Genomic DNA, 27,608 nt, shown 5'->3' on the forward strand with positions numbered 1-27,608 from the left:
CCCATTAACTCCTAAACTGCCCCGAGACATTGCACCTTCTTCACCAACTACCCTCATTTATACACATATCTCATATACGTATCTACATACGATCCAACAAAGTAAAAAATTTATTACCGGTCTACGATGAGAGTTTAGTGCATATACATACACATATACGCGAAGTATCGTCGGATCGATTGTTCTATCATTTACAACGACGAACGTGATTGTTAACGACCATTACGTAATCTCTCGTCATCCTGACACTTTTTGGATTTTATAGCGTGTGAACGGTCTCGTGTACATATCGATTATAGATATTAGTTTTCAATCAAGTTTTTATTCAATAAAAAATTACAAATCTTTCGCTCCTCTACATACGTACAGAACCTGAGAAGCTCTTCTTGATGCATACTCATTACTGTAAAAAGATACAAAGACAAATTTATCATTGGTACATTTATACCGAATGGAGATTCGTCGTAGCTCTTACCGATCGTTCGAATTCTATTTAAATCGGATCGGGAATGGGAATTTGTTGTGTTCGACCGTTCAGCATATCGTCGAGAAGAATGCTAATCTCCTAAATGAAATTGATTTGAAATTATTGAAAATAATTGCTTGTACAAAATCATTAAAGAACTTTCCCAAGGAACTTGTAGGTTCCGAAGGAGTTTCATTATAGGATCTAACAAGTTAACTTGATTTAAATGCATATATCTATCCTACAATAAATTCTAAATGTACCTCTTCTCTTTGAACTTTCAGTTTATCTATAATGGGCTCGTTGAAGTTCGGATCGTTACTTGGGTCTTCTAAAGTAGATTCGTCGTTTCTTGTTATTTGCGGTACACGAACCACGAACGTCTGCTTAATGGTGTCTAAAATCATGGATGGTTTCGAATAAGGTAATTGCAAGTCGATCGACGTGAAGGAATCTGCACCGGGCGATATAATCAGAGGTTTGTCGTAACTCGTGAACTTCCCTTCTCTGCATTTTACGAAGAGGAAAAGTAAATTTTTTAACGATGAAACAGATGAAAAAATTCAAAATTCGTTAATATGATGAAATTGACTTACGCGAGAACAGCTCCAAATCCGATATGAGACAACAAATCTTTCATTTTTCGTAAGAGAATTTTTTCCTTGCAAGAATAATAATGGAGTCCAGCTCCTAAACTATGCGCGATCGCTCGTAACGTTTTTCCTATTACTTCCTTCTTGTCTAAATCGAAGTCCTTCGTTTCGAAACGATAAATTATAATACAAGAAAAGAATAATTCATATCGTAGATTACCTGAAATTCATCGTATTTTCCTCCAATTATAAACGTTTTAAGGGGTAAGTGATCGGTCATATTCTCCACGCTTTTTCTTTCCCTCGTTCTGTACTCGATCATCTCGTTAATGAGTTTCGAATTGTGACTCATCTTTAATGCGCTTCGTACAGCCGATAAAATGTCTTCGAAGGTGATCCATAATACTTCCGGTTTCGATAAATCCAACATCATCAAGAGCGTCGTGTGATGCGGCGAATGAGTTAAGGCCGATCCACTGATAGCGGCGGAAATTAAAGAAGAAGATACATAGCCAATTTCCCACACATGAACTATGTTCTTCACCTAGATCGTAAGCGCGTTCTTTTCTCTTTCTTTTTTTTTTTTTTTTTTTTTTTTTTTTTTTTTTTTTTTTTTTAATTTTACGCAATCCACCCGAAACCCAATTTCTCAATAAGAATAATACTTACCAAACTCTTACCAGCTTTTCGGCCAAAAGAATACTCCATTGCAATTGTCGGCTTCGGTTTTTCGTCCTTTTCAAGAAATCGATTTACCATCGTAGTTTTCCCCTTAACAAAATCATACGATATTACGGGAAATATTCGTTAAAGCTTTCATTCTTATACCTACAACGCTTTTACTACCAACGATGATAATAGACCTCTCATGAGTCTCCTTAGGATCCGTCTTACGATTTTTTTCTTTTTCCATTGATACACGCAACGCTGATTCCCTATCATTTTCTTCGCTAAAATAATTTTTCGCAATAGTAAACAAAAAATGATATAACATATCTATTCGCTGAAAGAACAATAATATATATAGGGCAAACAATCGAAGTACCTAAAGAATTAATATTTCTTTAATGAATACAATATAAAGATCAAAATAATGAAATCTTTGGTTGTTCGCCTTGATTTTTTAATACTTCATTTTTTAACTTATAAAATAAACTATAAAAAATATCCAAAGAAAGCAGGATATAAATGTGTAATACTCACGTATCTTTTGATGCCATTTAAAATTATAACGAAATATTCGAACGAGAAGAAAACACCTTGAAAATGACAGATGCTCACGTGCTCGTTCCTCTAACAGTCTCGGCTAACTTTGTTTTCTTCGGTGTGTCCATGACGACGAGGGAAGGAGGCTAAGTCATGTCGCATAGCACGCATTTACATTACGCATACACATATGTATATATTATACCGTAAAAAATCTATTTACGATCAATGAATTATTTTTTAGTTGCAATTTAAATCGAGATCGTATCTACGATCACTAAGACTACAATCATCGTATTTTCGAGTTTTCAAGTAAATATAAAAGTAAAATTCTCGATTTATAGAATCGTATAGAGTTGTAAGTAAACGCATTAAAATACATAATTAAAATAAATTGTAGTAGATTTTATACTATTCGTTTTTTATATAGCCTTCGCAATACATTATATAAGATGTTATAAGGTACATTTTATTACATGTAAATATTTCACCCTTCCTAGATAAACAATCGATTCGTACGTGCTACGGCCTAATGCAGATCATCAGTCTTGGTGAGGAAATCCATAAGGATACTTTTAAATAGTCACCAGCTTTGAATACATCGATTGATTTAAAAAAAAAATTTCCTTCGCAGCTAAGTAATACTTTGTACATAAGATTCAATATTTATAAATTTTTTTTTTTTCTGCGTAAAATAAAATCCAATCAATTGCTTCATTTATTTTTTTTGATTCGTTAATTTTTTTGTATATACACATACGAAGGAAACAATGGAATGTGACTCGCAATTGGCAATCAGCACCTATTCGAAGAAGCATTACGATTAGAATGATTGACTCCGCCGACGTATTTCTATATAAATAAAAGATACGTCTTCGCACATATTACATAGTAATTAAAAATCTTCGTAAATATTTGAAACATTTTCGAGCACGAGCGTAATAAAAATAACACGTATAGTCAATCGATCTTAACATCAATCATGATAAATGAAATTAAAAGGACAATAGAGACAATTGTGTGTATTTCCCTATTCACAATCCATGTTGAAAAAATGCTATAACCATAGAAAACTTATTGTTAGTTAATTCAGCGAATATCTTGAACAATCTCCTTAAGTAAGATCTCATCCATATTTGTTACAACGAAAATTGCATTCGCAAAAATATTATACGAATATAATGTTTTAAGGATGTAGTAAATATTATCTTTCTTTAGAATTTAATGTAATGTATGATAGTTTGAACGGTTAGCAACAAGTACCGAAAAACGATCGGTTTCGTTATATATTTATATGTATACAGATTTATAAATAAACATCTCAGAAGCATCATGATACAAATTTCTAAATTCGTTAATATTTTTCGTAGATACTTTTAGGAAATGTTTGTTCGAAAACAACGTACTTTATCTTGTCCTGTTATTAAGTACATTGACAATATGCATATAATTTACAATTTAGTGCCTAGCCATTGGTCCATCTACAGCATAATTAATCTTACGTATCAATTATCACAAACTAAATTATTACATTATGTCATGGTAATGAACATAATGCAGAAATAATTGAATTAAACAGAAAATAGAAGATGCTATTTTTAATTGAAATCGAACTTGAGACATTAAACTCGAGAATTATTAGCCAAAAAATATTACGAAAAAATTATACGCAATTTATCTAAAGATTCTTATAATAATGTTAAATGTTTACTCTAAATACTTTTTTTCTTTTTTTTTTTTTTTTTTCACTTTTTTTTTTTTTTTTTTTTTTTTTTTTTTTTCTCTTTTCTTCTTTTTTATATTTAATATTGCACACAAATATTAAAAAACGTAAAACAGGCAAGACACTTATGTCAGCATTTTTATATATATATAAAAAAAAAGAAAGAAGAAGAAAAAAAAGACCACGACTTAGAAATGATCATACCGACAATATCAACACGTCGATTGTAACTTTATATGTATGTATATATATATATATATATATATATACATATATATATATATAAATATTATTCGATTAAAAAAATTGTACATTCGGTCGGTCCTAAATCAGGGCAATAATTTATTTTATTCGATGGAAAAAATGAGAATGCTTATAGGCGGATATTTAACGATACTTGTTACTATTTATATCTTCCGATCTACACAATATTTTGTTTTATATTTGTCCTATGACACAATGCTTTGAACACTATGGTAGGTAGAAATGCTCTTAACAGACATAAAATATGTATAATCAAATCTACCATTAAAACTACTTCTTTAATACGAGAATATAAACAGCAAATGTCGTGAACATCATTTTTAAAAACTATGATTATTTGTATTGTTTTTATTTAGTCATGTCTTTAAGACAGGTTCATTATATTTCATTCTTTCATAAAATTGCTGCTTATTATCGTTATGAGCATAAATTAAAGAGAACAATAATTCGTCTTCTACAACCCTTGAAAAATACACTGAACGTAGTTCTTTTTAGTATAGGATAGTTAAGTGCAAAAGTGAAAAAGTTCAGTGCAAGCAATATTTCATTATCACCTCCATATAATTGATACTTTTCAGACATATTAATTCTGTAATTTATATGGAGGAAGACAATAGTAGAGATTAGTCACCTTTTTCTATAGTATTTCAATGCTTCTATTATGCAATATATTACACGCTCTGCATGTTATCTAGTCCATATGTCACTCATCCAATCATCATTTAATTCTTCGTTTGGTAAAACTTTCAATTTTCTTAATGCTTCGAGATAAAACGTCAGTTCTAAAGTAACCACCCCATGTTGTGGACCACCATTATTCACTATATTCATTTTTACTAATTGCTCCCTAAGTTTTTCTTTAAATGAAGTATTTACCGTACGATAAAGTGATTCGACTTCAGTCGATGGTAAAATCCCAGAGACAGCCTCGTGAAGCTTTATGAGATAACTGTAAATAAGAAATGATTACATATTTAACAAATTGTACTGACGCATGCAACCTATTGGCCTTTATTGAATTTACCTAGAAATATTTCTAAATGATTTCGACGGTACAGGCGGCCTTGCATTCCATTTTGATATTTGACCTCCTAGTAAATTGTCAACAATAGTTAAAATTTTTCCTTCAATCTCTCTTATATGAGCCCTTATATCTCTTTCTACGCTATCTAATAATGCCACTCCACCACTTACGCTTGGCATACCTACAACTCCGCGACTAGGATTTTGTTCAGCAAGTTCTAGATATCAAGGATTAAATATAATTAAAGTAAATTAAATATTATTAATATTATAGATTGTTACGATATTATTTATCGTCGCACCTTGAAAATGTTTTTTAATATATGGCATGAACCACAAAATAAGTTTCAGACTACGTGCCGCTAATACAAGAATTGTACTTGTTATGGTCTTTAAGCCAGCAACTTGCATAGCCCCAGCACCCAAAACAAGTTGACAACACCGAGAATTATAATGCCGTAATAATTCTGCCAATTGACGTCCAATAGTTCCTGATAATGCTACTAACTCACTGCTGGTTCTATAAATATATGAGTGACGTTATGAATTGTACATTTATTATAATGATTATTTCTTAATAAATATCATGGATTTACCTGCAATATTCGTGTATCATTTGTATAAGCATTAAAGCAGTAGGAACAACTGCAAATCTTTCTTCTCCTACCATAATAAATGATTCTGTACTATCATTTTTTACCTCATCGTCGCGTTTCAATGGGCCACGAGGAAATTGATTTTCTTGATAAATGTACGTTACCAACGATTGAAATTCTGATGGAACATCAGCTTGTTTCCATCTTTCAGATTCTAATAAGAGAGTAAGTCTTGTCTTACGTTCTGTATGGAATTTTTGTACAAACTTGCTCGCTTGTGCCTTCAAAAAAAATATTACCAACCAGTTTTATATTTTGTAATTATAGAAAGAAAACGATCTATTTAAAAATCATCTACCTTGAATGCAGATCGCAATGCAGTACACTGTTTACCACAAAGTTTTTCACATTCTTCTGTAAATTCTTCTACTATATTTGCTAATTGACAAACTTGAGTTGTCGTCGCTCTATCACTTAACCAAGATGCTTTTTCAATTGGACTATGATTTTCCTTATCTTCAATCTTATTTAATGAACTTTCAGATATATTATCTTTCTCATTTTGCAACTTATCTTTTTCATTTGTACCTGCGGAAAGCAGATTACCCAGACGCTCATGGCAGTAATCACAGACAGATATAAGCATATCAGTGAGTTTGGTAGTTACACGAACATGTTCATCTTGCGTCAACAAACGATCAGGCATAGATTCATCATATGAACCATCGACCGTATGTCCAGCAGATAAGTTTGCAGTGTCACGCATTACATCATGAACAGCCTATAAAAAAGAAATACGCGCGCGCGCGCGTATATCTTAATATAATATATAATATATAATAATAATTGTTACATTTTAAAAATATCTTACCTTGACGCGCACTAGCAGTTTTGTAAGAGAATATATTGTATTGTGAAGCAAGGTCAACCTTTCTGCATGGGAAAGACTGCCCACTTCAAGGGCTGCTGCTTGTTGATCACTACAGCAATCACTTGCTGCAAGAGCTTCTATAACTCTTTGCTTTGTTATAGCTCTAACAGTAGTCACAGCCTCCTCTTTGTAAGTATCCACAAAGTGAAAGTGTTTTTGACGTAGTAGTCCAGAAATGATGGAAACAAGTTTATCCTGTTCGTTGAGGATGTACAAATGATCTCACTGGGAAGATGGACGATAGATTGTTTGCTACTCACTAAAGCTAAAATACTTTTTGAAAAGTATTATGTACTTACTCCATCCAACGCAACATCTTCTTCACCTAATGGTCTATTCAAATCTGCGGTAGCATACTTTTGAAATTCCGTTGTAAGCATTTTATCGACAAGTTTTTCCATTTCCGTTAATTGAGAACTCAAATGCCTGAACAGAAACTTAATTAAAATAATATTTAAACTTAATATAAATCGAATAAATATAAAATGTTATATCATAATGTTCACCGAAAGCTATGCACTCCATTTAATTCTTGTAATAGAATCTCTTGTGTCGTAGATATAAGATCCAATGCTGCGACATAGTCTGGTGTAGAAAGTAATAATTGTATCATTGGTTGACTTTGATGTACAGTTGCCATCAGTTTCAATTTTTCATGTACTAAAAATCGATTCGTCCGAGCTCTTTCCAATCTAATGGAGGGAAAAAAAAAAAAAAAAAAAAAAAAAAAAAAAAAAAAAAAGAAAGAAAAAGAAAAAATAGAGAATTAAAAATCGCAATACTTGGATAAAATGCAGAAATATGTTTACTTACTGTAAAACTTTTAAAGAATCCTTGACTAGATATTTGTCAACCTGGTGGATATTTTCTCTTAGCGCTTTTAAAACGGTAATAGTTTGAGATAACTGCTCCATTAAAGCATCATGAGAGGTCATTGCATTGAAGAATGCTTGAGATTTAGAGGCTACCTGTTCTGCTATTCTAACTTCTACAATATCTAAATAGTGACTCAACTGAAATAACATATTATTTCATATATTATTAAGTACTTGTCACCTATGTATATGCATGCCATTAGAATTTATCAGTTCACCTTCTTTTCCATCTGTTCAACATGCGTCACCACGTTGTATTCCTTATCTAATAGGCCATCTTTTGTAAACGGAAATACAGCTTCAAAGTTTTCTCTTTGCGAAAGATTTAAATTTGGTGTTAAAAATATTTTTGGAATATTTAACAAATCAAATTGACTTCGATCTGAAAATATTTAATATTCAAGATAAACTCCACCGTACGACGATTGACAAAATATACAATAATATACTGTTATATATTATTGAAAGTATTTTTTACCTAGCGATTTTACTCTTTTTAAATTTGGAAAAGTCTGTAGTAATTCATTCGGAGTAGTTGGTCTGGTTGCACTAGAACTCATCCGTGAATGTTTACGGTGTCTCTACAAATAGAGATTAAAGAAACAATTAATCTGGGATATGGTAGTGTCATTTAGTAAAAGAAAGTTTAAATCGAAATATTATTGCTTACGCGTGCAATTTTTTTCAGATATACTTCAAAGTGATGCATAGTAACTTCAGGAAGATAAGGACTTCTTGGAACGTCCATTTTTTCTACAAACCCATCGCCCCATGTACGAGTAAAGAAATTACTTTGTTTTCCTTTAAATGGATCATTCAACACTGCAGGTAGATTTTGTATAGCCGAATAAACAGTCCAAGTTGAGCCAGGCTCTAGCAACTGACCATTATTTTTACGTTGGTGCTGCATCGTTGCATGCTTTGTTGCATGGGCTACATAATCTTTATCCGAAACACCTTCCACTGGAAGACTAGTACATACTCCATTATAACCATACAAGCACACATATGATCCACCTTCTCTTGAACAATGTCGATCTCTCAAGTGTCTAAAATATATGAATGGAAATTATTGCAGATACAAAGGAAAGAGAAATGAATTGATATGAAAAAAAGAATTAATTATTATTATAATAATATAATCTACTATCTATTAAATATGTTAAAAATGTATATTATAAACATGAATAGACAGTGTTTAATTATATGTGAAATAATATAATGAATATATTGTAATAACATATAACTTCAAGAGGACATTGGACAAGTGGACCCACCTAATAAAATCTTGAATGTGTTTAAACGTGAGGTTAGTACAATATTCACACACTAAAATCGTAGACACCGATTCGGATGTCACTACGATTTTCGCCATTTTACATCAATCGTCTTAACTAATCTGTTTAACATCGCCGTGATTAATTTCTTGCTTTATGTCATCGAACGCTCTTCACCAACATTATACATATGTACAACTATTTAACGTATGCAGTACACGTCCTCAGTTACATACATTTCACGCGAATACGTTTCAAGTTGTCCAACTGAAAAACACGATTATCGTGATACTACCACTATTGGCGCTCTCTCTCTCTCTCTCTCTCTCTCTCACTCTCTCTCGAATGAAAAAGACAAACATGCCGATAATGTTTATCAGAGTAAGACAAGCAATGTAGATATATACACACACACACACACACACACACACATATGTGTGCAATAACAAAACTTACTAAACGTTGGGGTCTCTGGCATTTACACGTCATGCTCTATATTATCGACAATCCACCAGAAATAATAGCAAAATCGTAGAGCTTATGAAAGTGTTTCTCGATTACAATTCGATTACAATTCGATTAAATTCGATTAAATTCGATTAAATTCGATTAAATTCGATTAAATTCAATTAAACTCGATCGTTTGATTTTTTCAAAAATAATTAATACGGAAGAATAATAATGCGCAGTATCGGTATACGTATCCGTGCAACTACCGTGAACGTTCCATAATATACGGTCTCCATGGCAGAACGCTGTCTACTTTGAGGTTATGAACGATTTGACAACTACATCGACACTGTGTACTTGACGGAATATAAATCAAAGAATATGGATAGCGAACAAGAGAATACACTAAAATTGGAAGGCCATGCAGATAGAAAATACATTAGCTTTCAAGGTCTTAAAAAAGCTTCCAAATGTCCAAGCAATCGTATTGAATGTTTAGATACAAATCAGACCGATTCACAACAATTCAATAATCGAGATATTACAAGAAAGAAAGGTACCGTACGGATAGACCGTATAAAAATTTGAAGGAACTATGTACTAACTTGTAAAAAATGTTTACATTTTTGTATCAAACATAATAAATTATGTATTTCTTACGTATAATAAGAGTAAAATCCTTTATCATAATAAGAACCTTTTTTTTACATCGTATTTCTAGGTGTGTCTTTGATGCAATTTGTACAGACAGAATTAACAAGAGGATACCAATTAGAATACGATGAAGAAAGATTTTCTGCAAGAAGAGAGAAGATCTATTCGTTTATGAAAATTCCTAGAGAAGTTGAAAAATTCATGATTTATGGCTTTCTCCAGGTATAGAGTGATGTTTCGCAAATTGTTTAATATGAATAAGTACAAATAATATTATCTCTTTTACAGTGTGCAGATTCATTTTTATTTGTCTATACATTTTTACCATTAAGATTTATTATGGCATTATGGGCTGTAGCCACAAGACCCCTTTGGCATTGCTTAGGGTAGATATATATATATATATATTTTTTATTTATTTATAAATAATTTTATATACATGCATTGTTCTATATAAAACGAATAATAATAAATGTTTTTATTCCGATCAATTTGCAGAAGTAAGAAACTTCGTGCCAAAAGAAAAGAAAGGATTTTGAGGCCGGCCGAAGTATGTGATTTATTAAAGGGAGTGGTAGTATTAGGTTGCTGGGCAGCCACATGGAAAGTGGACACATCAATGATGTACCATGTAGTTAAAAGTCAGTCGGTGATAAAATTATATATTTTTTATAATATGTTAGAAGTAGGAGATCGACTTTTTAGCGCATTTGGTCAGGATACAATAGACGCATTACTTTGGACTGCCACAGAACCACGTTCTCGAACACGATCAACTCGTTCTCAACACTTGGGAACATTGCCACATCTCCTATTTGCTCTTGCTTATGTGTGTATCCTTATAATGCTCATTCAAAACAAATAATAAGATATTTCTTATATCATAATATATTCTTGCATTTTCTACGATATAAAAAGCTTATGAGACTCCTTGACTAAATTTTTTATAACGCATACAGTGCTGCATAGTATACTGGTGCTATTTCAAGCGACTACCTTAAATGTAGCTATAAACAGCAGCAACAAAGCTCTTCTTACAATAATGATGTCTAACAACGTGAGTTTTATTCCCTGTAAATATCGCTTTCCCTTATAAATAATTCATATAAATATAAGATTTTATGATATTCCTTTTCAGTTCGTTGAATTAAAAGGTTCTGTTTTCAAGAAATTTGACAAGAATAATTTGTTTCAATTATCTTGTGCCGATGTCAGAGAACGTTTTCACTTAACGATGTTACTGTTAGCGGTTACATTGCAAACAATGAAGGAGTACGCATGGCGAGCTGATAGGCTAATTGTCCTGCTACCCGATTGCGTAATGTTGCTATTAGCAGAAGTTCTTGTTGACTGGGTTTGTATATTAAATATTATTATGATATATGAAATACATATGTATTTTTTATTTATTTATTTACTTATCTAGAACTAATATAAATACCATGTTTGTGTGTAAAGGTAAAGCATGCATTCATCACTCGTTTTAACGAGCTAAGCTCAACTGTCTATAGGGATTACACAGTTAGTTTGGCTTATGATATGGCTCAAACGAGACAAAAAACAGCATTTTCTGATCCATCGGATTTGATAGCTCGGAGAATGGGTTTTATCCCATTACCCCTTAGCGTTGCTATGGGCAGGGTATTATGTACAACTTTAACACCATCTGCAAGACCAGCAAATTTCATTTTGTTAATATTAGCATATCTCATACTCGTAGCTTTACGTATATTAAACAGTCTAATTATTTTGGGTAGAGCATGCGATTTAATATCTTCGCATGCACATTCAAATAGAAATGAGACGGGTGAGGAAACATTGATTCAGAATTTAAATAAATCAAGTGCAGATGCAAAAGATCCGAACCTGGCAACAGCTATATTTTCAAATAGCGCTGTCAGTTTGAATAATGTATGTCTTAACGATGCTCTACTTAAATCGGACGATATTAACGACGACCTGGATAGATCTCTGGATAATTCGGCTGAAGTTGGCCCACCAGTTAAAAACATTTTAAGAAGTGGAAGTGAACCTCTACTTCCTCAATGACACCTTTTCTTAGTATAATTGTAGCTCAAAACTTTTTCGTTCATAAATAATACCACTAGCCATGTATACATATATGTAGGCATACTTATGTGTGTGTGTACATGTTATTCTCAGGTTTTTTATGATATGATGAATTAAATATAAGTATTTAAGAAAATAGAAAAAGAAATAAAATTTCAAGGTACACTTTAATACACATTATTTCATTATAGATCCAAATAAATATCCTAATTCGTCCATTATATTTGTAACAAATTATTTTATTGTGACAAATATAACAAAGTAATGGAGGATATTATCGTACCCCCTTTCCTCTTTATTTTTTATACCTGCTTAAGACGTCGTGAACTAATCGTGAACTGATGGAGGACGATCGATGAACAAATCCATACACGAATATTTTATAATTGCATAATGCAAAATGATTCTGAAAACGAGATGAGAGGTAATAATTAAACGATATTACATTCTGTAAAACGTCGCACAGCTCTTGAGAAGCATTAGACTTGGAATAATTTTGTTTCAGAGTAGGTCGATCTTTTAATGTCAACAAGAATAACCACCATTGGAAGGAACAATGCGACTTATCCACTTTTCAGTTTTCTCCTTTCGTACTCCGAGGATTAAATGTCTGAAATTCACTCTTTCCATACCGTCCCTACATTTAATCGTTTAAATTCGGAAGAGTATCATTAATAAATAATGATTATTTTTACTAACAATAGTTTTTATCAATATTACAATGATCGTAAGACACGATCGATATAAAATAAATTCTTTTTAATTTAATCTTTCGAGAAAATATATCGCGAGCACAGGATAGTATAATTAATAAACAAAAATTATTTTATTTAAATCCTAACACGTCCGGTTAACAATTGACACTTGAATATTTACTAACCTCATGACACCCCGGGAATTAAAGTAGAGCTTTTAAAGTAGTATTCCACTTAATTTGTGGGTCTTCAGATGCAATAACCTCCACGTGATAAGATACTCGCAGTATAGAATTGCATCTAATAGAATTTCAATATTATCGAGAGAATGGCTCCATGTCTTTCACTGATCTTTCGTCGATTCTTAAGACATAGCGTTTGACTCAGCTCGGATCGTATAGCGTCGCGACGATATTACTGATGTCGTGATGATATTTCTTTCCCGTGTCTTCGGCATACATGACGGAGGAAAATAGAGAGGGGTATCGCCTGTGCGGGTCCCCACTACCACCGATACCGTGATATAATGACAAAGCTTAGCTCTTAGGAATAAAGTAAATATAACGTATATTCACATATTCTTAATAAAGATTTGATCTTGTCGGCTGCGTTACGGAAGGTTAGATTAAGGATTACGTCACTTAGAATTAACATTCTCAAGCAATAGATTTATGAGAACATGATAGTTCTAGATTTAAAATTACTCGAAATAGATTTAAGAACTAAACGTAATTAATCTATTAATGAAAGAAAAGACTTTAACGAACGACCAACTAGGAATGATCAAAAAATTATACTCATCAATAACGTTATGCCGCTGCGTAACATGCAGGAGCGTTGTGCCGCTGTCATATTAGGACGAGGTAGGTGGCGATCTCGTCGCGATTGTTACGCCTCCTCTGGCATAATATTAGAACTAACACGCCTCGGCGCCACCTAACGTAAGAGAAACCAATCAAAGAAAGAAAGTAAAAGACAACAAAGACCCCGGGAACAAAAAAGGAATCATTCATTCTTTGTTTTTCAAATAAAAAAAATTTTAATTATGAATAAATATTACGATTATGTATGTGGAATATATGCTATAATTTATAATTATAAAATAAAATATGTATAATAATCATTTTACCTTAGCCACTTTGGGCTTTTTTGTGATTATATTCCATGACGTTTTCATAAAATAAAATAAATTACAGTGAATAATTTTAAAAGAATAATTTAAAAAGTCCAAGAATCTTTTTATATTTTGAGATATTTGTAGTAAACCGTTCTTTTCTCCTATATCATCCCATCCATGACTTTCCAAAATATCTGTAAATAGAAACACTCGTTTTTCATTACATACCTTTATACCTTGCTGAAATCGTGATATTTTTCCATGATACTATAATATAATATTTTTTTTTCCTTAACACTTTTTCGATTTATAAGAATTGATTGTTACAATAACATCTGGATTATTAACATTAAAAATGATCCAAAGATGATCCAACGTTAGAGGTTGCACAATCGGTCTTTCTTCATAGCGGCACATAAATTTCAATTTTGGTGGAAGAGTAGTGAGTTTTAGTAGCCTTTTGGAAACATCTTCAATTTAGCTACAAGAATATGTGACATATATATAAAAATAACATGATATTGATCGATCTTTTCATTCCAAGACCAAATAAATATCATGGGTTAATAGCTTTTTTTCTGTTTCAAACTTGTTTCCAATGTATAGCCAGTCGACTTTTGAGATAATTTTTTTTGGTATTTCTAAATGTCATCTATTTACTGTGTAATAATAAATTTTTATTGATCAACGTCTCCTTATATTTTGCTTATTTCATCTTGCTCAATCTCTTTCACTTTCGCTCACTTTCCCTCCAGCGATGAGATACCCAAATGGAAAATTTAATCAAATTTTGGTTATTTCATCTTGCTCACTGCTCTCTCTCTCTCTCTCTCTCTCTCTCTCTCTCTCTCTCTCTTTCTCTCTCTCTCTCTCTCTCTTGCTTTCTCCTTTTTTTCTCCCCATACGACTCATACCAGTGGATTGACGTAGATCATATCGAATGATTTCTCTTTTCATGTACGTTATTACGTCGTAGCTGTCACACGTGGAAATTTAACCAATATTTTAAGGAATACTTGGCATTCTTTCTCTTTTTTTCTTCCGATGAAGAAGTTTCTAGTGAAGTTTCTTCGGAAAACATAAACGTACATATTACACTTTCTTAATGATTAAATAAAAAAATGTCATTTTTTAGAAAACACGCACCCTCTATACTCATGTTAAGTGTTTTTTATGTGTAATCATATCACTCGTTCGTACAGTCGGTCATTATCGTTTCTTGTTATCCACTTAAATCGTATACTTTTTAGAACTATTAATCTTTTAAAATAAGAGCTTCTAATCTCCAAACGAGTAGAAATACACATTCTTATCTCTCCTACAGCTTACATTTTTATTCCCTAAATCACCGAGATAATCATTACTTTAATATTATTCACCTACGAACCCTAACCCTACATATAGTTTCTATATATCTCTTCATATACATGTAGAAAGTATTCGTAAAGTGATCAATTCGAAATAAGACTTTGTGAATTTATGGCTTATTAATTAATTTTTTATAAACAATGATACATATTATATTTTCGTAAATGTCTAGAGTGGACATAGTCCAAAAAAAATTAGTTGTTTGTATAATTTATAAGATTAGTAAGAAAAAGCAAAACATCGACAGAAATATTAAACCAGTGGTATTCGCACAGTTCTTATTTCGAGATGTTTGCAAAAGAATTTATAAATATATATTAAAGTAAGAAGCGAATAAAAGTAGGATTTATAATATATTCGTCATTCGACTGAAGAATTAATTAATAACCGGTTTATAACACGATGCTCGGTTATAGGAGGAAGAGACATAATTAACTTTTGAACTTTTCTCCGAATCTTCTATTTCCCGTCTTACCCAACCGAATAAGAATGTTCTTATGTAACCTCTGATCACGTGAATATACTGCGTCTTCTTCAAATACTCCTCGTTTTCCTCTTCCATCCTTATTTCTTTTTACGACACGATGGCAGAAGGAGTCATTGTGCGGTGCTACAAGATTATCTCTATATCTCAATAATTATTATTATAATCGTTAAATTATTTTTATTTTAATTAAACTGTTTCTATAGTTTTCAATTGATTCAATTCATCATAGAATTCAGTGCAACATTAACTATTATTACAACAATAATAATTGGATTGTTTTATAGAATATTACAATACTTTTTAAATAAATTACATATGTATAATAGGATCAAAGGAATCCCGGATCCAAAAGTATATCCAATTGTTGGAAATACTCGTTAATTTGTCGGGAATAATAACAAAGGTAAATTTCTAAGTGATTTTTTTTTTATATCTAAACTATTTATCCAATTTTTATTTATAACCTTTTTTTTAGCTTTATTCAATCATTTATTAAATCTTGATAAGATTTTTTCTTAAGACTGAATAGTCCAATTATTACTTATAAGAGCGAAATTGAAATAGTCGAAGCATTAGTGATAAGAGCGAAGAATATGAAAACCTGAAACCTTGCTGTAGGCAATGGTGGTTTGTTAACTGCTCCAGGTGAAGTATATATATTCTACATTGTTTGTTAATACATAATTATTTACATTATTAATATACACACACACACACACATATATATATATATATATATATATATATATATATATATACATACACACATATACTGTAAAATATATATATTTCTTTCGATGTCAAACTTTATAAAATTGAAGAATAAATTATTTTGTCTTCTTTATATGCATATAGAAATAAATGTATATGTATATAAAGATGTACAAGATCTTCTCTCTTTTTATTTTCTTCTATTGTATACTTGTATGTATGGACGAAAGAAATAAGTAAATTATGTAAATTAAAGAATTATTTTCCTCTTTATTTGCAGCATCAGGAATCCTCATCGAAAATCATTAAGTGAAGTTCCTTTTAAAAAATATGTAAAGTCGCATATGGATGTATTGATTAATCATTTTGTCTCTTTAATGAAAAAATTGGAAATTTTGCTTGGAAAAGTATTAGATGTTTGCCATTACGTTTTTTCCTATACATTGGACATATTATAAGGTAGAAAATTTGGAACGTTTATAAATTTTATAGACACTTGTATGAATTTATTATAATTTTGTTATTTATCGAATCCTTACGTATATAAACTTGCTGACAAATTCGGATTGCAAATTAACTGAATCTATAGAATGGTAATAATAATGAATCTTTTATATTCGTTATTTTCTTCTGTATTTATTTGTAATATTTTTTATTTCCTTATTCAATGGGATGTATATAATAACTGCAGAAAGGATCCTGAAATCATGGTTACATCCGTATATAATTTTTTATAACACTGCTCTATAGCAGTTCCCTATGGAAGAAATTTCAGACATGATAACGTAGAAGCGAAGCATTTTTTAAATTATCTATATAAAAATATATATTATTTTATGTTTCCAAAGATAACCGAAGATAAAAGGAATCTGTATTGAGAAATGTAATTATTAACCAGGGATTGACAAAGGAAAATTCAGGTAAGAATAATTATAATATATACAATAAAATTTTAATTTTCATCTTGTTTTATAATAATAAAAGATCCTTATTTATCTATCAAAAACAAAAGCCGGAGACATTTTTAAACTTTCGAATCAACGCACGAAGAAGAAAAATAATCGGAGCAAGATACTCGAGATGACATTAATACGATAATTATAGCCGTAAGTCCCATTTATTATTTAAGTGCCATAAAATTTTGTTTATTGAATAAAATTTAAGTAAATAGTATATTACTTTCAGAGAGTACATTAAGCAATACCATTAGCTTTGTAATTTTAATACTTGCTACATTCCCTGATATTCATGTACGTATATATTACACTTTCTTAATTATTTGTCATTTTAATAACGAAACTAATTTGATAAGAGGTTAATATAAAAATTATTTTCATTATATAAATAACGACAAATAATTAAAAAAATATAATATCTACGTACTTGAATATCAGGGAATGTAGCAAGCATTAAAAGTACAAAGCTAATAGTAATTGCTGAAGTATCCCTTTCCTTATAAAAATAACAATTACAAATAACCTTTTCTTCAATTGTATTTAACAAACAAAATTTTATTACACCTAAATAATAAATGCGACTTACAGCTATAATTATTGTATTAATTTCATCTCGGGTATCTTGCTCCGAATATTTTTCTCCTTCGTGCGATGATTCGAATAAAATGTTTAAAAGTGTCTTCGGTTTTTGTTTTTATAACATAAATTTTATCAGTATAAAGGAAGATGAAAAGTAGAATACCGTTGCGTATATAATAATTATTTTTAGCTGAACTTTCCAGCTTCAATACTCGGTCAATTGTACTTCTTATTACATTAAAAATAATTAATTAATGAATATTTCCAATAATTGGATATGCTTTTGGATCCAGGATTCCTTTGATCTTATTATACATGTATAATTTATTGAAATTGCGTTGTAATATTCTGTAGAATAATCCTATTAGTATTGCTGTAATAATAGTTGATGTTTCAATGAATTCCATGATGAATTAAATCAATTGAAAGTTATAGAAATAGTTTAATTCAAATAAAAATCGTTTAATGATTGTAATAATAATTATTTTAATAGTTCGTTTTCTAACCTATTTATCACATCTGTCAGACCTCTTTTTGTTTCATTCTATCGACCTATGATTCCTTGCGTCCAGTTACTTATCTCTTTGTTGTCGTACGTACTTTGTATTCGTAACAATTGATAAAAATATATTCTAAATAGTACAAAGCAATAGTTTTATTATTATTATTGTTATATGACGTTAGAAACTCGAAGGCTCATTGCCGCAAATACCAAATACCGTCGCTATTCCCGTTCCCGGGCAAGATTCCTCCATTCGCTACCCCGTTATTTCGTTAAGATCCATTCTAATATTCTCTTCTCTATATCTTGATCTTATCCATTGAGTTTACCAATTAGTACCTTCTGTGCCGTTCTATCCTCATCCACACGCATACATCTTAATCGACGCGATTTTATAAAGTTAACTTTCTATGCTTATTTGTAATTTTCGATCGGTTTGATTGTATTTTCGGTTCACGTTGGAAAATGCTCTAAATAATGTGCGTACGATACCGAAATGTATTATACATAAACACAATATACGTAAGCACGTATGTGATACGTGATTATCGAGTAATGATGGAATGAAAAACAAGTTTCTGACACGTGTCATTGTTTAAGAAATAAATATGTAAATAAGTATTGACATCGTCATCGTCAAATTTTATAATACAGGATAAAGAAGACTTTTGGTATTGTAATACTTATAGTATAAAATACATTAAATATATTGAAAACAAGATATACATATATATTTGTATAATTTGAAAACAGCTTTATTTACAATAAGTGTATTGTATATTTTAATGTTTTGTATAATTGTTTATATGTCAAATGCAAGCATATGATGCAGCGCATGATTTGCGTTCTGGCAAAATTCAAATATGAATGTAAGTTTCGACATAAATCATACGTTTTCTACATTTATCCAGCCGGTTGTTAATGATCTCGGTTCTCTCTTTTATTTAACTCTTTTTATATTCGATCCTCTCTACTTTTACATCATCTCCAACTAATTGATACACGTAAGTTACAACTGTGGAACTTTGTATATCCATTAGAACGAAAGATGGAATAACCGATCTACAAGTGTAATACGCAAAGTATCAATATATTTGTGGACGCAAATAAACATGTAGATATTACTATATAGTTGTTATTATAGATTTTGGATTACTTACGTATCCAAGGGATTATATGCTCCTGTCGCTGATCCAGGATTTATGTAAAATTTATTTTCATGTTCGTAAGCTTCAAATTTATGAGTATGGCCAGATATTAAAATATCAACATCCAATTGTCTTTGTATCAAGGCTAAAGCTTCTGGATCTCCCCATGGTACAACTTGATGACCATGTGACAACCCTATTCTAAATTGTCCAACTGTGACAACTTTTTGTTCTGGATAATTTAAATTCTTTAAATAAAAAAAAAAAAAAAAAAAAAAAAAAAAAAAAGAAAAAAAAAAAATAGCAATTATTGAGAGATATAAGTCGGAGAAGTTAGGTTAGGAGAAAAAAATACATACCTCGTCAAAATCTCCTCTTACTACATGTACATCACTGGCTAATGTCTTTAAATAATCATATGATTCTTTTGTACAAAGATTACCTGTACACAATATGTGTTGTATTCTACCTGGTACCAAAAGTTTTTTAAATTTGCTTGGAAGACTGCTACACCTATGTGGAATGTGCAGATCTCCCAACACTAAAACAAGCTGTACATACAATAATAAATTATTGTAGCATTAACTACAAAAATTGTAATAATTTTCTTTTATATATGTTTTAATATAAAATATTTAAGATAAATAAGAGAAAGCTATATTGTGATACTATACGATAGAGTTTTCGAGGTTAAAGAATCTGTGTATACTGATCAAAAGAACTCTCTCACCATGATTTTATTGGTAATGCTTTTATAAAAGTACACTTATTAACGTATACTTTTTAATGTACTGCATTTATTTACAACAAATGAAATATAATAGTAAACTGTCAAACTAGACTAGTGGGTGTAGTTGACAATTATGTGCAACCGATATCTCGAATTTTGATTGCGAATTTCGATTAATCGAAGATCGCAAGCATGGCCCAGTTTATGAATAAAGCCAACGTTAATATTACAGACCAATGATAGCGATTGTTTAGAATGAATTGGAACGAATCAAGCCAATAAACGAATAGAAATTTTAACAAGCATGAAAGAAGATACAATTTGAGTGCATATATGAGGTTCGAATTTTAAGTGGCGGGAACATTTCTGAATTATTTTACGTAAAAACACTTTTGTTTTAATTTACAATTAAACGAAGTCTTATTTAATGATTACATCGAATTAACTTTAAAGAAAATCATGAAGTGCGTCATACCTGGGGGAAATGTGAAAAGTATATCTAAAATGAATATTTTACCTAGGTTATGTTATGTCACAGATATAAAACATTCTCTTTTAATGAAATATATTTCTTTTATAAGGACATTTAAGTGATTTATAAGGAAATCATTATTCTTATCATAACAATATTATGCCATAACAATATGCATTAACAATAAATTGCAATTGCAGTTATAGCAAAAGCCATCCATGCTCTAGCGAAGATTGGAGATGAAATGTATGTACAACCTCAATCAAATAGTTTGTCCTTTCGTGCAATTAACATGGCCAATTCTGCATACGCTGACTTTACTTTCTTTGAGAATTACTTTTCGTATTATGTATTCGACGATCTTGAGGAAGACGATGCTCTTAAGTGTAAAATTTCTATGAGGGTAATATATTGTAAAAGTGTGTGTAATATTCAATGTTTTTTTTTTTTTTTGTTAACATTCAATTTGATTTTATTATCTTCATATTGTAGAGCGCTATGACAGTCTTCAAAACACCAAATATGATAGATAAACAAGTAGAAACCTGTCATATTGAGTTAAAGCCAAATGCAGATTTTCTTTTTATAACTTTAAAATATAAAAATAGCATCATAAAGAAACATATTTTGCCGATCATAGATAGTGAAAAATTACAAGTATGTTATATGTAATATAACGATTTTATATAACTATTTTAATTTTTCAATTTAATTATTAATTATTTTATATTTTATATCAATATTTATAGGCTACATATATCAAAGATAATGCGACCAATCAATTATCCGCACAGTCTATTATACTTGGAGATGCTATACAAAATTTCCAACAAAATTTAATTGAAATCACTCTTGAAATTCTACCACAAAAAGTTTTGCTTAGAAATTATACAGATGATACGTCTAGTAAGTATTTTTTTTACAAAATTATTATGTTAAAGCTTAATGATATATAAAAACATTTTACTTTTGACATAGACATAGCTAATGTAACAAGGACACAGTTGGTACTAGGTAGAGGTGAATTTGATCGATATTCAGTTAATACAGAGACAACGATTACATTTTGTATGAAAGAGTTGAAAGCAATTCTTAATTTTGCTGAATTTGTTAAATTACCAATTAATATGTATTTAGAAAGCGCAGGAAAGTAAGTTTGACATATTAATCGCCTTTGTTTCTCCTATTGTATGACTGTTGTATTGTTTTTTTCTTTCTTTCTTTTCTTTGTTTTGCTGTGCAGACCTGCTGTGTTTGTATTAAAAAATTCAACTTTGGAAGTAAATTTGGTATTGTCTACTTTAAATACTGAGGTTGATAGCCAATCTGAGACAACTGTTACTGAAAAAGCAGTCAAGCCTATACGAAAGAGGGCTACAGTTAAAAGATCAACAAAACGATCATCTAAATCTTCGAATAGTACAAATAATACATCTTTTTCTAATACTACAATTATATCGAAGCGAAAGGAATCAAGTGACATAAAAATAGGAAAAGAAGTGAGAAATAATGATGCTCGTGTATCATCAAAAGAACATAATCAAAATGATATTGTAACGGATGCGAATACATCGAGTACAAATGATATATTCTCAAAACCTAATGTATCTAATAATGAAAAGAAATTAGCACATAATATATTTTCAAACATATTAAAAAGAAAGTCTGGTGAAGGTTGTACAAAATATCTGGATAATGTCGCTGGAGAAAAGAACAATGATGAGTTAGAAAATACTGTGCCTAAATCGCCATCTCCTCCGTCTAAGAAAGCACGCTTTATCTTCAGAAAATGTTTTCAAACAACATTTGATCCACGAATGTTGCCTGGTCATGATACTATTCTAGTTGAAGATTCAGATGAAAACAGCGAATGACTTTGTTATTTATTTAAAATATTATAAACTTTTATAAACTTATTTAAAACTTATAAACTTTTGTCGGATTAAAAAATATCTATTTGAAAATTTCTTCTTTCAACTTATTAATTTTAAATTGATATAATTGTCAAATCTTTTGTTAAATATAACAGGTGAAGAAATAGTAATTAAGATGCGTAATGAAGCAAGTTAAATAAAGTTGTAAGTAAAGTTCTTGATCTCACTGGATGCTACAAAATGTTAACTCTTAATTTTGTATCATAATGTACATAAATATTATTAAACTATGTCTTGTTCATCGATAAATTAGAAAAATGACTAAGTGATCAATTCAAAGTCCTTGTACGACATTTTTAATAATAAATATCGAATAAATTTAGAATAATGTATAACAATTTTGAAAAAAAATTCATAAGTATTGCATAGGAGTAGGATAAAAAAAAATATTTCTATCTTTTTACTAATGTTTCTTGCGCTATCTAATTAATGAATATATATATATATATATATATATATATACATATGAATATGTATATTAAGTTCATTATACGACCAGTAGGTGGCGTAGTTTTGTGGTTAACCTGTAAAAGAGTTAAAACGGTGATATTGTGTAACATATTAATAATTTATCGTTATTAAAAATTGACGCAACGCGATATAAATTATGAAGAATGTTAAGTTAACATTAAAATTATCCACGATAAGTGGGTTAAGTGGTTGGTACATAGGCAAGTATTTTAAACAAGAAAAACATTCTCATGTGGAGGAAGACAATGGAACGAGTATTTTTCATAAAATTAAACGTATGCCTGGTTTACCAATATTTGGCACAGTATCCGCACATGAAAATCTATTAGAACCTTCAGATGTAGAATCGGAAATGGGTTCAAAATTATCTGGAACTGCAACAAGAGTATCCCAGGTAATTTTTAAATTAAATTATTATCAATTATTCTTATTTGAATATAGAACATAAAAATCTTAACACATTGCCGACCGATCAAAGAGATTTCTTATTTTATTTAGAAAATATTGCGTCTATAATTCCATATAAGTTATGTGATTAAATTTGAGAATGTTACTACACGTCGTTTGCGAAAAATGCGCGATGAGCAGTTTATAGTCACGTACGATTCGCGCGATCGACAATATATTACCTTTCGAATATATATATATATATATATATATATATATATATATATATATATATATATATATATATATAATATGTGTATGTATGTATGCATGAATGTATGCATGATGCATGTATGTACGTATGTATGTATGTACGTATAAATGATCTGATTACATCGTCATATGAATCAATTTATAAGCGAATCAATTCTTTTTTATTAAAATTATCTAAAAGAATTCTTTATAATATCTTATAACGTTATCCCTTTTCGAGTTTATTAGTGTTAATGTCTACTCTTAGACGAGTAATAATAGATTCTATCAACTTAACAGATTATGAAATTTGGTTTTCCTGGTTATGATAACATCAGATCATATGAAGATTTTATATTGTCTTATGACAGAAGAAATCGTGTTGCTCATTGGGTATTTGAACATTTAAACAAAGAAAGATTACAATATAATGAAACTGTAGATCGTTCAAAGTGTGAATTTACGCCAGATACGAGTATACACCCTTATTTTAGGTACATATTTGCATATTTTTTTAATGAAATGAACCCTTAAATATCTGCTATGATATGTATTATTAAACATGTGTGTGTGTATATGTGTCTGCACATTTGTACATTTTTAATTAATATAATTATATATCACAATTATATAATACAGATCGGATAACAGTGATTATAAAGGAAGTGGTTACGATCGTGGACATTTAGCAGCAGCTGGAAATCATAAACTATATCAAAGACATGTGGATCAAACATTTTATCTTTCAAATATGGCACCACAAGTTGGTGTTGGTTTTAATAGACACTCTTGGAATAGATTAGAAAAATATGTGAGAAAATTAACTAATGTTTATAAAGATGTTTATGTTTGTACTGGCCCATTATATATTCCAAAGTAAGTATATTAATAAAAAATAGAAATAGAAATGAAACATTATAGTTTGCATTTTTTTTTTTTCTAGAAGAGATAATGCAGACGGTAAGTTATATGTGCGCTACGAAGTTATTGGTGCAAATCATGTTGCAGTACCGACACACTTTTATAAAGTAATTGTTGGAGCAACTCATGACTCAAATTTTGAAATGGAGGCTTATGTAATGCCAAATATGCCCATTGATGACAATACTCCTCTTACAAATTTTCGGGTAAATTCTTATAAATACATAATTTGGTTTGATCTGATAAATATATTTTATAATAAATTTAATTTTATTATAGGTACCGCCAGAAACTATTGAAAGAGCAGCAGGTCTTTTATTTTTTGATAAATTATCTCGCGAAAAACTTACCAAAATCAATGGAAAAAGTATAGCATAATATTGTTTCATACAATCAATTAGTAGTCAATTTTTATGACTGACTTATTTTATATTTATTTCCTTGTTAAATATCATTGTTAAAAATGTAGATTCAAATAGCTAATCGAAAGTTATAGAAAATTGAAATTAATATTCATGTCTGTATATATATATATATGATCAGTATATCCTTTTTTTTTCATCTCATGTAATAACATGAAACAAGAATAGATTTTTTGAGACTATTTTATTATTATAATGGAACTATTTTAATGGATATAAAAATTATTTTTTTTAATGCAAGAAATTGTATATACAAAGTTTTACGAAATAACAAGATGTATTATCATTTATATTTCGAGATTTTATTGCCTTTTGTACAATTGATGATTGAAGCTTTCATCATTTATGTTATAATAAATTTAGTGCATAATCACATTTGACCAATCATGAAAATAAGTACTCGTAGAAAAAGTACATATATTCATCTTTATACATTTTTTTAGGCACGACCATAGGGAATGTTATATTAATATATTCAAATTTCAGTCTAATAAGAAATAATATTATTTTTTTTTTAATGTGTGCTGCGTGTCCAATCAACGATAATTCTGTCAATTTGTATGCGCTCATAGCCGGAAGTGATAACTCTTATTTAAAAATTTTATTATCTTTGATTATTATTTTCCGACTATAGCTATATTTTACATGCGTTTACATAAAAATATTGTATAGTACGTAGTAATAGTGCTATAGCACTAATATAGTAGCACATAGATAGTATTCTATCATTACGACTTTCCATGGTGTGTGTGTGTGTGTGTGTGTGTTTGTAAAGATTATTATTTGCCGTATTGTTGTCATGTCTAAAGTGCGTAGTGAATCATACAGACGATTTTCTTACGCGCGCGTGTGTGTGTATATATATATATATATAGTTCATTATTTAATAAGTATTTTGAACGCATTCTTGGTCGAGCTAATTCTCGCCGTTACTTTGGTCACAGTAGTAATATTATTACATACCAAAGAGTACATTTGTTGTTAAAATACTATGTTAATTTTAAATACAGTATTCATATAAAATCCTATTGACAAAACCATTAATAAATTTTATGACTTAACATCTATTTTATGTACACAAAATTAACAGATATGATATAACATAGCGAAGCTCGCCGGATGTTTTCATATTCTTGTTATTCATCTACTCTTATATTCTATATTTTGACCAATGTTGGTACATATTAATGTCAAAAAGTTTCAGAATTTTTGCATTTATAATAATTTAGGCACTAATATGGACGGGTCTCGTTATTTGAATGCTGCGATCGCGTGTCACTTACATAGTAAGGACACTTGTCACAGCTTTAAGTACACTCTTCGTTAAGTACTACTTCGTATGGTTTTTATCATACATTATCGTCGAACAAATTGAAAATACTGAAAAAATGAAAAGCAATGCTCTTCATTATTTGTGACGTCGCATTAAGTATCCAATATTAACAATGGTTATACAATTTTTGACTAATACAATCTCTTTGCCACATTGTACTTGTGTCGTTGTGAATTGTGTTCACATTAAAAAATCTAATTCGAGTAATATATTTATAACACAACATTGAATAAACTAAATTAAAATTTAATCTGTAAAATACTGCACACCTCTGAATATAGTAGTCTTCTCTTTCTTTTTGTCCTTTTTTGTTCTTTTTTCTTTTTTTCTTTTTTTCTTTTTTTCTTTTTTCCGTATTCTATTGTACTTTTCCTATATAACCACTATGAGAAGTGGCTTTGCAATTTCTTTCCTTTTCTTTACGTTTTTTATATTTCGTCTTTTTCACGTTCAACAGCTTATGAAAGATTTCGACATATTTATACCGTTACAGCATTAGTGTGACCCAATAAAGTAGTTAAGTAGCATAGACTAGAAAACGCAATGGAACGTTTGATGATATGCCACTTGAAGATTTTTTTGTTATCATCCAATTTGTTTCGTACATGTAATAGCGACTTACGCACTCGATAGACTAGCTTGCGTAAGACGCTCTGATCACTTATTATTATCAAATCATATAAGCTCTTCAAATCAGTCTTTCCTCCGGTGGAGGTTTCATTACGTTATCCATCTCCACTCGCGGATTACTAAATTCTTGAGCGCTTGGGCTGTACGTACCACGAGTGGCACGTTTCTTTCTAGCCATCATAAATAATGCTATTAATGAACCTGCCGCGATGAGAAATAAACAACCAACAATTGGCCCTACGATAATAGCGATATTGAATGCTTGACTTCCAAGCTGTCCAGACTGAAAAATTTAACAACGAATTAGCCAACCCGCTTATTACAAAAGAATTTATTTTGGATTGATTCCTTTAATTGATTCCTCA

At 30.1% G+C, this 27,608-nt stretch overlaps 7 protein-coding genes across 17 annotated transcripts in view; 3 read left to right on the forward strand and 4 right to left on the reverse strand.

Moving 5' to 3' along the window:
• Positions 1-302: 302 nt before the first annotated feature.
• On the reverse strand, positions 303-2,397 carry LOC124956601 (cytoplasmic dynein 2 light intermediate chain 1). 3 transcript variants are annotated; one of them, XM_047512648.1, is made up of 7 exons: positions 2,263-2,397; positions 1,892-2,009; positions 1,729-1,830; positions 1,280-1,603; positions 1,063-1,220; positions 730-973; positions 303-565 (listed from the first exon to the last, which is right to left on the reverse strand). In XM_047512648.1, the coding sequence occupies exons 1-7, from the start codon at positions 2,277-2,279 to the stop codon at positions 494-496; spliced, it is 1,035 nt and encodes a 344-aa protein (XP_047368604.1). In that variant the 5' UTR covers positions 2,280-2,397; the 3' UTR covers positions 303-493. The 3 variants fall into 3 exon arrangements, with proteins under 3 accessions (XP_047368604.1, XP_047368603.1, XP_047368601.1); XM_047512647.1 differs by having other exon boundaries at positions 1,892-2,062; positions 2,263-2,374; XM_047512645.1 differs by having other exon boundaries at positions 303-403; positions 476-565; positions 1,892-2,295.
• Positions 2,398-2,655: 258 nt separating this feature from the next.
• Positions 2,656-9,941, reverse strand: LOC124956594 (vacuolar protein sorting-associated protein 54). 2 transcript variants are annotated; one of them, XR_007103305.1, is made up of 15 exons: positions 9,411-9,941; positions 8,955-9,221; positions 8,348-8,726; positions 8,156-8,258; positions 7,896-8,059; positions 7,616-7,815; positions 7,309-7,494; positions 7,102-7,228; positions 6,743-6,997; positions 6,230-6,652; positions 5,872-6,152; positions 5,578-5,795; positions 5,277-5,493; positions 4,884-5,201; positions 2,656-3,067 (listed from the first exon to the last, which is right to left on the reverse strand). XR_007103305.1 is itself a non-coding variant. In XM_047512595.1 (14 exons), the coding sequence occupies exons 2-14, from the start codon at positions 9,050-9,052 to the stop codon at positions 4,940-4,942; spliced, it is 2,913 nt and encodes a 970-aa protein (XP_047368551.1). In that variant the 5' UTR covers positions 9,053-9,221; positions 9,411-9,939; the 3' UTR covers positions 2,656-4,939. The 2 variants fall into 2 exon arrangements, 1 of the variants encoding a protein (XP_047368551.1); XM_047512595.1 differs by having other exon boundaries at positions 2,656-5,201; positions 9,411-9,939.
• On the forward strand, positions 9,435-18,516 carry LOC124956597 (protein TAPT1 homolog). 3 transcript variants are annotated; one of them, XM_047512626.1, is made up of 10 exons: positions 9,435-9,960; positions 10,126-10,280; positions 10,347-10,444; positions 10,557-10,891; positions 11,018-11,115; positions 11,197-11,412; positions 11,517-16,198; positions 16,271-16,440; positions 16,787-16,965; positions 17,198-18,516. In XM_047512626.1, the coding sequence occupies exons 1-7, from the start codon at positions 9,786-9,788 to the stop codon at positions 12,105-12,107; spliced, it is 1,668 nt and encodes a 555-aa protein (XP_047368582.1). In that variant the 5' UTR covers positions 9,435-9,785; the 3' UTR covers positions 12,108-16,198; positions 16,271-16,440; positions 16,787-16,965; positions 17,198-18,516. The 3 variants fall into 3 exon arrangements, with proteins under 3 accessions (XP_047368582.1, XP_047368583.1, XP_047368580.1); XM_047512627.1 differs by having other exon boundaries at positions 17,355-18,516; XM_047512624.1 differs by having other exon boundaries at positions 16,787-18,516.
• A 710-nt stretch (positions 18,517-19,226) lies between these two features.
• LOC124956611 (vacuolar protein sorting-associated protein 29) lies at positions 19,227-20,595 on the reverse strand. The gene is made up of 4 exons (XM_047512665.1): positions 20,422-20,595; positions 20,051-20,242; positions 19,704-19,939; positions 19,227-19,605 (listed from the first exon to the last, which is right to left on the reverse strand). Exons 1-4 carry the CDS (start codon positions 20,422-20,424, stop codon positions 19,488-19,490), a joined length of 549 nt encoding a protein of 182 aa, XP_047368621.1. The 5' UTR covers positions 20,425-20,595; the 3' UTR covers positions 19,227-19,487.
• Positions 20,596-20,623: 28 nt separating this feature from the next.
• On the forward strand, positions 20,624-23,439 carry LOC124956598 (cell cycle checkpoint control protein RAD9A). 4 transcript variants are annotated; one of them, XM_047512628.1, is made up of 6 exons: positions 20,624-20,914; positions 21,094-21,314; positions 21,386-21,550; positions 21,643-21,799; positions 21,872-22,043; positions 22,137-23,439. In XM_047512628.1, the coding sequence occupies exons 1-6, from the start codon at positions 20,881-20,883 to the stop codon at positions 22,765-22,767; spliced, it is 1,380 nt and encodes a 459-aa protein (XP_047368584.1). In that variant the 5' UTR covers positions 20,624-20,880; the 3' UTR covers positions 22,768-23,439. The 4 variants fall into 4 exon arrangements, with proteins under 4 accessions (XP_047368584.1, XP_047368586.1, XP_047368585.1 ...); XM_047512629.1 differs by having other exon boundaries at positions 20,627-20,914; positions 21,094-21,296; XM_047512630.1 differs by lacking the exon at positions 21,386-21,550 and having other exon boundaries at positions 20,625-20,914; positions 21,094-21,296.
• Positions 23,313-26,879, forward strand: LOC124956604 (endonuclease G, mitochondrial). The gene is made up of 5 exons (XM_047512654.1): positions 23,313-23,692; positions 24,238-24,431; positions 24,577-24,813; positions 24,881-25,064; positions 25,138-26,879. The coding sequence occupies exons 1-5, from the start codon at positions 23,435-23,437 to the stop codon at positions 25,234-25,236; spliced, it is 972 nt and encodes a 323-aa protein (XP_047368610.1). The 5' UTR covers positions 23,313-23,434; the 3' UTR covers positions 25,237-26,879.
• LOC124956592 (protein crumbs) overlaps positions 25,523-27,608 on the reverse strand; it is a 35,416-nt gene continuing 33,330 nt past the window's right edge. For all 3 annotated transcript variants that reach the window (XM_047512592.1, XM_047512593.1, XM_047512591.1), the window contains one exon: positions 25,523-27,526. In XM_047512592.1, coding sequence (XP_047368548.1) covers positions 27,302-27,526 — 225 coding nt within the window. In that variant the 3' untranslated portion in view covers positions 25,523-27,301. The remainder of the gene's footprint in view (positions 27,527-27,608) is intronic.

The sequence above is a fragment of the Vespa velutina genome, chromosome 22 (assembly GCF_912470025.1).
Source record: "Vespa velutina chromosome 22, iVesVel2.1, whole genome shotgun sequence".
In the NCBI taxonomy this organism is placed as follows: Eukaryota; Metazoa; Arthropoda; class Insecta; order Hymenoptera; family Vespidae; genus Vespa; species Vespa velutina.

Excerpts from the sequence above, each read along its gene's own strand:
- LOC124956598 (XM_047512628.1), top strand. The coding sequence starts at position 20,881 with ATGAAGTGCGTCATACCTGGGGGAAATGTGAAAA. Across the intron at positions 20,915-21,093 it reads ACCTGGGGGAAATGTGAAAA|TTATAGCAAAAGCCATCCAT; the intron begins GTATATCTAAAA and ends TTGCAATTGCAG. Across the intron at positions 21,315-21,385 it reads GGGTAATATATTGTAAAAGT|AGCGCTATGACAGTCTTCAA; the intron begins GTGTGTAATATT and ends TTCATATTGTAG.
- LOC124956611 (XM_047512665.1), bottom strand. Across the intron at positions 19,940-20,050 it reads TAAGAGGAGATTTTGACGAG|AATTTAAATTATCCAGAACA; the intron begins GTATGTATTTTT and ends TTTTATTTAAAG. Across the intron at positions 19,606-19,703 it reads GCATATAATCCCTTGGATAC|ATCGGTTATTCCATCTTTCG; the intron begins GTAAGTAATCCA and ends TTACACTTGTAG.
- LOC124956601 (XM_047512647.1), bottom strand. The coding sequence starts at position 2,053 with ATGTTATATCATTTTTTGTTTACTATTGCGAAAAATTATTTTAGCGAA. Across the intron at positions 1,604-1,728 it reads GAAAAGCTGGTAAGAGTTTG|GTGAAGAACATAGTTCATGT; the intron begins GTAAGTATTATT and ends CTTACGATCTAG. Across the intron at positions 1,221-1,279 it reads GAAAATACGATGAATTTCAG|GACTTCGATTTAGACAAGAA; the intron begins GTAATCTACGAT and ends TTCGAAACGAAG.
- LOC124956604 (XM_047512654.1), top strand. The coding sequence starts at position 23,435 with ATGAAGAATGTTAAGTTAACATTAAAATTATCCACGATAAGTGGGTTA. Across the intron at positions 23,693-24,237 it reads CTGCAACAAGAGTATCCCAG|ATTATGAAATTTGGTTTTCC; the intron begins GTAATTTTTAAA and ends TCAACTTAACAG. Across the intron at positions 24,814-24,880 it reads GGCCCATTATATATTCCAAA|AAGAGATAATGCAGACGGTA; the intron begins GTAAGTATATTA and ends TTTTTTTTCTAG.
- LOC124956594 (XM_047512595.1), bottom strand. The coding sequence starts at position 9,052 with ATGGCGAAAATCGTAGTGACATCCGAATCGGTGTCTACGATTTTAGTG. Across the intron at positions 8,060-8,155 it reads AAAAAGAGTAAAATCGCTAG|ATCGAAGTCAATTTGATTTG; the intron begins GTAAAAAATACT and ends AAATATTTTCAG. Across the intron at positions 7,816-7,895 it reads TTGAACAGATGGAAAAGAAG|TTGAGTCACTATTTAGATAT; the intron begins GTGAACTGATAA and ends ATGTTATTTCAG.
- LOC124956597 (XM_047512624.1), top strand. The coding sequence starts at position 9,786 with ATGGATAGCGAACAAGAGAATACACTAAAATTGGAAGGCCATGCAGAT. Across the intron at positions 10,445-10,556 it reads CCCCTTTGGCATTGCTTAGG|AAGTAAGAAACTTCGTGCCA; the intron begins GTAGATATATAT and ends ATCAATTTGCAG. Across the intron at positions 11,413-11,516 it reads CAGAAGTTCTTGTTGACTGG|GTAAAGCATGCATTCATCAC; the intron begins GTTTGTATATTA and ends TTGTGTGTAAAG.